This window comes from Panthera tigris, chromosome B2 (genome assembly GCF_018350195.1).
Source record: "Panthera tigris isolate Pti1 chromosome B2, P.tigris_Pti1_mat1.1, whole genome shotgun sequence".
Taxonomy (NCBI): Eukaryota; Metazoa; Chordata; class Mammalia; order Carnivora; family Felidae; genus Panthera; species Panthera tigris.
In genome coordinates, this window is record NC_056664.1 from 21,212,938 (window position 1) to 21,223,731 (window position 10,794).

The following is a 10,794-nucleotide window of genomic DNA, read 5'->3' on the forward strand; positions in this document are numbered from 1 at the left end:
ATAAACTGTCCCTGGATGGGAAAGGGAGTTTGGGAAGAGACTACTTTAATTGAATTTGCCCTCCTAAAGGCAAGAAGGGAACCTGCTTGTACCTCTCTTGCTAAAAGCCATAAAAGTAGAACACAAGTAAATCTCTAACAGGCCACCTGCGTGCTGTGATCCTTCCTACGACACTATTACACATTTCCCCCATGTTAAAGCAGTTCACAGCTCAAGGGTTGTGCTTTTAAAAATATTTTTCTTTTGAATGTTTGTTTATTTTTGAGAGAGAGAGCACAAGAAGGGGAAGGTCAGAGAGACAGCGGGGCAGAAGATCTGAAGAGGGCTCTGCACTGACAGCAGTGAGCCTGATGCAGGGCTTAAACCCACAAACTACAAGATCATGACCCGAGCCAAAGTCAGACGCTCAATCTCTCAATCGACTGAACCATCCAGGCGCCCCCAGGGGCTGTGTTTTTAACATGTTATTCCCAGGATCATGTTGAGTTTCCTCGAGCAAAGGGATCAGTTCTCTCACTGTCTGTGTAAATGAATAGAACGTCTGTCACTTTATAGGTTTACTACTATCTACTTTCCTTCTTCACTACTGGAACCTATAAAGGAAGAAATTAATTAAATAATTTGAGTTGCTAGGAAAGAATCCCAAATTCTCATACGGTGAGGTGGATGGATGATATACAGGAAGCTAGATCACCACTTACACTTATCGTCTCAAATCCCCCAGTGAGTCCAACAAAATATTAGTTTAGAAAAGTCAGTTTTAGTCATAAAATCCAATTGTTTCTTCCTTCAGTTTAGAAAAGAGAAATAAACATCTGGAAGATTTAATTAGGAGGCCCAGAAAGAAAGCAAGAAAATCAAGGTAAGTTTTCTCTTTGTTTCTAAATAATAATGTCTTTAACTTTAAAACATAAGTCTAATGAATAATACATTTAAAAAACTTTTTTTTTCCTTTTCTTAATTTAAGATACACTATATGCAAGTGCTTGGTATTTTGCCTGGCATAAAATAGTTGGTAGATAAATGTTTTTTGTAGAACTTGAATTGGAAAGCCAGAATACCTGCCCTCATGGAACTTACAATCACCTCTAAGGAAGATTATATAAAGATATGAGCTAATATTTTGTCTACACCAAAACAGCTTACATATATATCTTATGACCAGATTTTCTTACACTAATATTAAATCTTATAATACATACATTATTTCTGTAATTTTGATGCTACAAGGTATATGCACAAGCCCTATGGGGTTGATTAAGACCATAGCAGGATATTAAAATGGGATTCCTCACGGCCTAGTCCCTGAGGTGCTAAAAAAACAGTTATCAGTTCTCAAAGTGAGAGTGAGTTTCCCCATGTGCAGAGTTTCTGAAGGAAATTGCAAAGAACTGCTTTCAGGACTCCTATCTCTTGACCAGATCCAATGTATAAAAACTGTGGAGAGTGGGGAAGACTGGAAAAGAAATTTCTTTGAATCCCTCATATCGTGAGCTCCCATTGCCCCCGAGTAATTCTACCTCTTTTGCTTAAAGCCTGGTGTGGGGGTTTCCAGAAGATCAACTTGAGAGCTTTGATATGCATGCCCTAAAAGTTGGGAAACAACGCCAGTGACACACCATGCCTGAGATAACTAAAGCAAGCTGTGGCAGATCCAAAGAGGGGCTGTGATGGGGTGGCCTGTTCTCTCTGAGCTCGTCAGCAGGACAAAAGATGTGTGTGATAGTTTCTTAAGAACCAGACAGGAGAGAGTTGAGTTATCTTGGGCTCTGCCCAAAGCTGCCTGGAAGGCTACCAGCACCAAGAGGCCAGAAGGGAATGCCAGATTTTTAGAGGCTGATGGAGTATCAGGTGACCACCAGAAGGGAGATGCATTGGCCTTGGTCAAGGGAACTGCAGGACAGAGGTCCCTAGCAGTGGCAAGCTCCACAGACGCAGTCAGCTTAGCCACTACAAGCCCAGAGACTGAAGTCACCATACCAAGTAAAAATGTCCCAGCACCTTACTTCTCCTCCCTCCTCCTGCAAATGGGGGAGATGGTGAGTGAAGAGGGAGCAGAAATTGACCCCCAATGGCAGGTGGTGCTCCCAACTACATGCCTTAGCTTGGCAAGGGGGAGGAGAAGTCCTACTTTTGAATGAAGATTAAAGGATTAATATGCAAGACCGGACATTCTGCTTACTGAATTGAGATTGTGTTCGTGCCCCACAGTGAGGACTGACCTCACCTTAGAGTTAGCCAACGACATCACTGGGCCTGCTGCATATTTAGCCAATGGCAAAGGAAAAGCTTTCTTGAGTGAAGAAAGTCTAAAGCAGAAATGGGAAGCAGATATTAAAGTTGAGTTTTGACTATGTCATGAGTCACGAATGTTCAGCATACCATTTGCAATACAACTATGTTTTGAGAATTAAAACCCCTTAGCAGATTATCCTACTATTTGCAAAGTGATAGGTTAACTATGATTTTTTCCCCCTAATATGAAAGAATACAATCTGATGCCTGGCATATTACAGATGCCCTATAGTTGCTAATTTAAACTGAATATGAATCTTCTCTGAATTGCTGTCAGAAACTGTGGAATGTTTTTCCCATCCTTATTTTAAAATAAGAAAATTTGCATATAAATTTACAGATTTCACTAGTACAGCTAGTTGTTTATTTAGCCTATTTTCACAGTTGGTTTGAGGCCCATTTGTGTAAACTTCGAATGGCCTTTGAAGTCAGGGGGTGAGCTGAAGTAGAAGAGCCCTTTCCGGCTGGTCAAGGCTGTTTCTTAGAAAACTGGAGACTTACAGGAGCCTTCAGCCACCACCGTCCTTGAAGCTTCCCCTCAGCACGGGGAACACACTTTAGACTACCTCTGCACTGCCTCAGAATTGTGGTGCTCCTGTCACTGACTGTCTTCAGTAGTGGAAAGAGTGGGAAATTCGGAGATAAAAGTGAGCACGTTAATAGTTTCAGATGTCTTTTTTTTTTTTTTTTTTTTTTTTGCTTCTAGTTCTCTATCATTTTCAAGAGCCAGAATCTTATCCTAAAGAAGTCCATGAGAATGTTAAAACACAAGACTGTGGCTCAATATTTTTATTTAATTGCAATGAGACTGATCCATATATTACACACTGAAAAGCTTTCTCTGAATCTTTTAGGTGCTCATAGTTCTATCCTAAATGGCAATTTCTCCTTGAAAGTGAAGGCAAGAACATATTAAATAATGGCATACTTGTTCACTAGGGTCTCTATTTTAGCCCGCCACTTTTTTTTTTTTTTTTTAACGTTATTCTCTATCTCCTACAGACCAAGAAGATTAGAATATCATCCAAAGTCCTTGACCGTGGTAGGTCATACTGATGATCACTATAAAGAATATTCTGTTTCCATGTAATTTGACCGTAGCACAAGATTAAATAGGAGTTCCTAAAGTTACATTTTAGTAATGTTCAGTGTCGCTTTCCTTTCTGTCCTCAGATGAGGCCTCTTTGACCTCTGATCATCATACATCCTGTAACTGGGAACCTTCCTTCTGAAATTTTCCTTGTATTCATCCTCTTCACTGCATCCCTACAGCCACTGCCACATGTCAGGCCCTCATCATTTCTCATCTGGCCTATGACAGTCATCTCCTACTTGTTTCTGCCTCCAGCTTGGCACCCCTTCCTTCCATCCTCCACAGAGTAGACAGAGAGTCATCTTTCAGAAGCAAAAAGGATGATGCCCCTTCCCTACATAAAACCCCTCAGTGGTTCCCACTTGCATTCTGGATCAAATCGAGCTCCCTAGCGCAGCATGTAAGGTCCTCTATGATCTGGCCCTCACCCTCCTATCCAGCTTTCTCATTCACTGCTTCCTCTTTGTCATCATACACCAAACCACATCTAACCACTTGCCATTTTCCAAACATGCTGTTATTTTTATGCCTTCCTGGTATGGCCCATGCATCTTCCCCTGCCAGGAATGTTCTCTCTCAATTCCTTTTCTCCTCTTACTTCAGTTCCCACCTCACAGACTTACAGACCAGTTCAAGCTCCATCTCCTGTATAAAGCCTCTCCTGCCCTGTCTCCCACATGCAACTGACTGGCTTCCTACCATGTGCCCACACTGTCCCCTTTGATAAAACAGCACCTGCAACATTTCATTACTGTTCTCTACTTGCACATCCCTTAACTTGACTAGAACCCTTTTAGTGCAGGGATTGTCTCATATTCATTTTGGTATCCCCCAGCACCTATCCCCTAATAGGTACTAAATAGGAGGGGGTGTTAGGCAGACTCAGGACCCAGGACCAATGCTACCCATGGTGGAGTAATTCCTAATATAAGATGTAGCCACTGGTGCCCTTGTCCTACCCCAAGCCAAGGGTATGTATTCATGAAAACCTGTGGCCTATTTGTGATATAGCTTTGTGGAAGAGGGGTACAGTCAAGGGCATGTCTGTATATGCTCCACTGAGACCCAGCTGTTCTAATAGTGGAGTTATGAGAATACCTTAATACTACCTACCAGTTCTTAGTTATACTGTGCTGGTAAGTCATTTTATGAAATATTTACATTCTTGTTTCTATTCCTTTTTCTTCATTCTGCCAGCTGGCAACCAAACCAAGGAAGATGAAACTCAACCACCCTTGTTCCTTGCCATGTTCCTTAATGAGAAAAAGGTTGAAACAAAAAATTATTTATTAAAATATAGTAGTGGTGTTATCTGTGAAGTTTATCCATCTACAGGCTGTACTACTTTTCCATATGTATATAAGAATTAGCTGTTTATGCAGTAAGAATTGTATATATAATTAAGAATGCCATATGTAATCAAGAATCAGCTGTCCTGTCACTGAATGCCTGTGTTTCCTAAAAACTTGATACATTTTTTTCCTTTCATTTTTAGATGCCAGATATTTTAGAAGGAAATAGAAATTATTTAAATTAAATAGGATTGAAGATTAAACATTAATCATTTTCGTCAACCAGTCCAGGAGCACAGTCATTACTAAGTATAGTAACCAGATCAATCATACAAATGATACATTAAAATCTGTATAAATGATGAAATTATACATCCTAAAAATTGTGATTACTTTTCTTCTAATTTATTCCTGTGAATGACAAAACATATTTACTTTAACATAAACAGAGGAACAAGTGGCTTCTTTTGCAAATGTCTATTTTCATTCACACAATATCACTTCCATATTATCAAGCCTTTAAGGACACATAAAACAGTAATGTATCTCATTCCAACTTTTTGTTTCTGCCTGTAGGACATCGTTTTTCTCTTCCGGCAGGCAAGCTCTTCCTACTACCAACCAAATTTTAAGACACTAATTCTGAAATCCTTTGGAATTAAAACACAGATGAAAGGGGAGGACTGGTCCTTTGAGACCTAACTCATAATTTCTACTTTAACATAGTTTTGAGGAATTAGTTCTGAATTTAAACAAAGGAACCAGAAACAGCTGATTTTGTGAGATAAAACAGAAAAACAAATGTGCCTACATGCATATTATCCTCTTGCTAAATCCCAGAACCAGGATGGAGATGTAGCTGTTGAATCAACTATTGGAAGGGAGAAATTATTTTAGCTTGCTGAAATTAGTTTTGCACTGAAATTACTCAGGTAAGTACAAGAGAAGAATATATGGAGAATATATATCTGCACTTGAAGGAAGCGCTGAATAAATAAAAGCTATTATTATTGTTGTTATTTTTGCTGAGGAATTCTGTAAGACAGATCTTATGTGAATTTTGAAACAGAAATTTTAACTTCTCAAATTCAAAAAGTTGCAATACCATTTAAGACAAATGATGAGAAATGCACAGAAAAATGCAGCTGTGACAGTGTTGTGTTTCAGAAAATTAAGCATTGAAAGTTTTGGAAATGATTCCAGTTTTAAAAAGAGAGATTAACATAAAGATGGCTAATGCAGTTCTGCAATCTGTACACGATTGTGATGAAACTTTTGGAAAGGAGGGATTAACATAGGCTGTCTGCAAACAGGAGCGTGTGCCTAAGCACCACATTTGCCATGTATGTTATTAGACATTTATGATATTTTACCTGCAGGTTGTCTCAAAATGAATGTGCCTCCTCTGGTGCATGACTGAAGGATGCTGAGTCTAAGCCTGTACTTCTTTCAAAAAACATTTAGTGACTTTCAATAAACTGTGTGACAGCCTCTATGTTAGATGCCAAGGACACAAAGAAAAATCAGGCAAGGAAGGACTACATAATCCAAAGAAGATAGATACACTGTTCTAGAGTGGGGTGCAGGTGTAACTGTCCAGGGTACGCTAGAAGCATAGATGAAATGACCCAGGACTATGTCAGGGAAATTCAGTACACCTGAGCCAGATCTGTCCCTGAGTGGACAGTCCCCAGACAGATAGAAGGGGAAAACAACAGCACAGTCAAAGCACAGAGGCATGATAGGCTCTATTACATCCCATGAACCACAAGTCATGTCTAAAACCCACATTCTTCATATGGCAGGAGGCGAAGATGGTCATGAATAGCATTGTATGCCTGGCCAAAAAATCTGAACTTTATCCTTATGAAATCTCAAGCTCCAAAAGCTTTAAAGTAGAGGAATGATGTGGTCATATATGCATTTTGAAAGATCACCTTAAAAGTGATGTAAAGGGTAGGTTGATGGTGGGTGATGCTATAATCAGAAGTACCTGTTAGGGGCACCTGGGTGGCTCAGTCAGTTGAGCGTCCGACTTCGGCTCAGGTCATGATCTCACAGTTCATGGTTTGAACCCCACGTTGGGCTCTTTGCTGACAGCTCAGAGCCTGGAGCCTGCTTCCAATTCTGTGTCGCCCTCTCTCTGCCCGCCCCCCGCCCCCAGCCCCCGTCATGCACACTTGCTCACTCTCTCTCTCTCTCAAAAATAAATAAACGTTTTAAAAATAATAAAATAATAAAAGATTGTGACACTTGCCTATAGAAATAAAACGCTGGGTATGAGCAAGTAGCATATGTAATTCCGGAAGCTCCACTCTGAAATATTTACAAAGGACTCTAGGAGTCAGTATGAATTCATAATTGTACCTCTGGGGTACTTTGTGAAACTGAACATAGATCCTCCCGTATTTAGCAAGGCCAACCTTGCATGAAGAACAATTAGAACATGGTTTTTAAGAAATTCCAGTGAGCACGATATGGTGAAAAATTCAATGGCACTAATGTACACTTGAGGGTCCTTCTAATAAATGGGGCCAAGGTCAACAAAGATGTTCTGAGAAGAGAATTTCTGTGATTTCACAGCACAACCACTCTACTGATGAATTCCACTTCCATTTGGACTAGAGGATTTGAACATCCCTATCAGAGACCTTTGGTACTCGGAGAATAGGGTCTAGGAAGAAGTCAGTTCCCTCTCTCCCATGTCTCTCCTTTACTCTGATGCTACTACCACACAACACTCTGACACCAGATGTGTGGTGTTTTTTCACACACCAAGCATCCGACAGCAATTCTCTGTGACATCCGCTGGGTGTCCTACAATTTAAATCAATTCTGACACTCCCCACCTGGAGGTAGCATCAGACTCCACAGGGTAAGGGCTCAGTCCCACAAGACTGCCCTCACTCCACGGCAGATGCCTATCACTAGTCCAGGTGATGACCAGCTATAAATCAGAGGTTCCGACAAACCCCTCCTCGGGTTTGATTAATTTGCTAGAGCACCTCACAGAACTTAGGGAAACACTTACCTTTAACAGTTTATAAAAGGATACAGATGAAAAACCAGACTAAGAGTTACACAGGATGAGGTCTTGGGAGGATCCTGAGTGCTCTGTCCCCATGGAGTTGGGGTGTGTTCCCTTCCTGGTATTTGGAGGTATTCGTCAACTGAGAAATTCATTGAATCCTATCCTTTTTGGATTTTTATGGAGGTGTCCTCATGTAGCCATGACTTATCATTAAATCCATGTCCAATCCTTTTCCTCTTTCTGGAAAATAGACAGTAGAGCTGAAAATTCCAACCTCCTAATCATGGTCTGGTCTTTCTAGTGACCAGCCCCCAGCCAGGAGCCATCCAGAGCTCACAGAGTTGCCTCGTTAGAACAAAAGATGCCCCTAATGCTGTTCTCACTTAGGAATTGACAAAAGTTCTAGGTGCTCTATGACAGGAACTGGGGTAGAGACCAGTGTATATATTTTCTTCTATCTCACAAATAGGTATAAAAACTACAGTACATAAATACATGAGGAATTACTACAACTAATACATCTTTTTAATATACTCTTCCCTTTATTGAGGGATGATCTACATACTGTAAAAGACACCTATTTTAAGTGTAGAACTCAGTGATTTTACAAAGTAAATGTATAGTCATGCAATAATCCCCACAATCTAGTTTTAGAATATTTCCATCTCACACACCCCAAATCTCCTCTAGCCTACTGGCAGCCAATCACTGCTTTCACCCCCAATTTCTTCAGGATTCTGGTCAGTCTTGTTCTTGGGAAACATACAAGAGAAGGGTTAGTACGACAAACTGTGATCAGCTGCTGTGTCTGAACATGAGGCATTAAGGCTGCTACTTGGTTACTTTCTTGGTATTTCACTGTCATCTGCCATGACCCATCTAGTTCTTGTAGGGGCCAGCTGGCAAATTAAATTGGAATTTGATGGAGACCACCACCCTATGAGAGTGGCACACACTTCTACTATTCCCTTGGGATGTGGGTGTGCTTTTAATTTACTATCTCCATTGGGAAGGAGAGTAGTAGTGGCAGCTTGAGAAGCTTCCACTGAGCCCTTCACACTCTTAATACTCTTGATAGCTCCCCAAGGAACCAATGTAACCAACCACCAAGTATGTCCATTCCATCTGTACTTTCAGGGACCATATATGGTGGGTCTGATAACCTGAAGGATCCACTGTTGGCTGGACCCAGGATGAGACTCCATTTATTGCCTGGCTCCTTTATACTCCTACTCTAAAAGGGGGCCATGTTGGCATGTTAGATCCTGGATATAACATCAGTTCAGACCTTGTGTCCAAGAATCCTCCAAAGGCCTGGTGTTCCCCTTTCCTCAATGCATGATTACTGTGAGTAAATGTTCGTCCTTTGAAGAAGGATGGGGGATTCACAACTGAATGGCAACTATTGTGGGGTTTCAGGACTCCCCATCATAGTACCCTGGCTTCTCTGCAGTTACTGGGTTCTGGAATTGAGAACCAGCTCAGGCACAGCTGAGGAGGGGACCATGACTTTTTCCTGGGTGACTGCCCTCAACACCCTCCCGATCTTTCTTGATTTCTTTAATTGTATAAATTAACACTAAGTTGAGTGCCCACGTATCTTATTAACCATTGCCGTGGCTCTCTCCAGGTTACTCCTCCTGCTCGTTCTCCAGTCCTCTCCCTATCAGACTTTGCAGCTCATGGTGACGGTGATAACTGAGCCCACCCTGTTGGATGGTTAAGGGGTGCCATCTGGTCTTTGTTCTCATCCACTCATCCTCATTGCTATCAGCCCAGTTCTGTAACAGCATCCTTTACCCTCAGCCTGGGCTACAGAGGACAACCCACCACTGGCCTCACTGAGGCTGGAACCCTTCTTGCCTCTGCATTCCTCATTGCTTTGGTAGATGGAGTGTCCTCCAGGCCCTCTCCCAGAATGTGAGCTGGTGAGTCTTCCAGCCTTACATAGTAGATCCATTCCAACAGGCTTACGTTTAGGAGCCAGGCAGAGGAGGAGGGGCTGGTGAGGTGGAAAGAGAACTAGGAGAGTAAGGTTGTCACTGAGTCTAGAGAAACAAGTGTGAAAGAAGCGGGGAACGGGGCTCAGATGAGGACTTTGGGGTTTAGCAAGATGGAGATGTTTTACTGTTGAAAAGAAAAAGCCCAGTTGGAATAGGTGGAGAAGAAAGTTGAAAGGTGAGCTAGTGAAGTTTTACTGTGTCAGAAAGCAGGGAAATGAGGCTGTTGCTGAAGGGGAACAGGGGCCACGGGGAGTTTTGTTTTTTTTTAATTTTTTTTTTAACGTTTTTATTTATTTTTGAGACAGAGAGAGACAGAGCATGGACGGGGGAGGGGCAGAGAGAGAGGGAGACACAGAATCGGAAGCAGGCTCCAGGCTCTGAGCCATCAGCCCAGAGCCCGACGCGGGGCTTGAACTCACAGACTGTGAGATCGTGACCTGAGCCAAAGTCGGACGCTTAACCGACTGAGCCACCCAGGCGCCCCGAGTTTTGTTTTTTAACTTGGGCGATATTACCGTATGTTTGTATGTTCATGGGAGCAATGGATTGGAGAAGTAGAAATGTATTATGAGGTAGAAAAGAGAGGGCTATCTTTGAAATACACGTTTTTGAGCAGGGGATAGGATGCGCACCACAAATGGTGGATGCCCTTGGTGGGCCTATAAATATTTTTGTTGTAACAGAAAGGAGGGCAGAGCCTAGGTGTACAGAAGGACATAAGTGGAGGGTTTTGTGGACAATGATCAGGTGATTGTGCTTTTGTCTGTCCATTCTTTTCAAGGCAATATGAGCTGGGGAGGTCTGTGAATTGTGCAGAAAGAGAACCAGATGGGAAGAGCAGCCGGGAGAGAATGTAGGACCTCCTCCTAAGTTAGGAGAGCTTAGAGAGCCATGACTTCTTTGTGTGTGTGTGTGTGTGTGTGTGTGTGTGTGTGTGTGTGTGTGTGTATTTTAAATGTTTATTTTTGAGAGAGAGCATGAGCAGGGGAAGGGCAGAGAGAGGGGCAGACACAGAATCTGAAGCAGGCTTCAGGCTCTGGCTGTCAGCACAGAGCCCGATGTGGGGCTCAAACCCACAAA

At 42.0% G+C, this 10,794-nt stretch overlaps 1 protein-coding gene across 8 annotated transcripts in view; it reads left to right on the top strand.

The window, feature by feature from the left end:
• CAGE1 (cancer antigen 1) overlaps window positions 1–5,695 on the top strand; it is a 55,774-nt gene extending 50,079 nt beyond the window's left edge. For 7 of the 8 annotated variants that reach the window (XM_042985770.1, XM_042985771.1, XM_042985772.1 and 4 more), the window contains 3 exons: window positions 794–862; window positions 3,298–3,337; window positions 4,586–4,699. In XM_042985770.1, coding sequence (XP_042841704.1) covers window positions 794–862; window positions 3,298–3,337; window positions 4,586–4,681 — 205 coding nt within the window. In that variant the 3' untranslated portion in view covers window positions 4,682–4,699. Of the gene's footprint in view, window positions 1–793; window positions 863–3,297; window positions 3,338–4,585; window positions 4,700–4,883 lie in introns of those variants that run through there. The other variant, XM_042985773.1, reaches the window with a different exon arrangement.
• The last annotated feature ends 5,099 nt before the right edge of the window (window positions 5,696–10,794 follow it).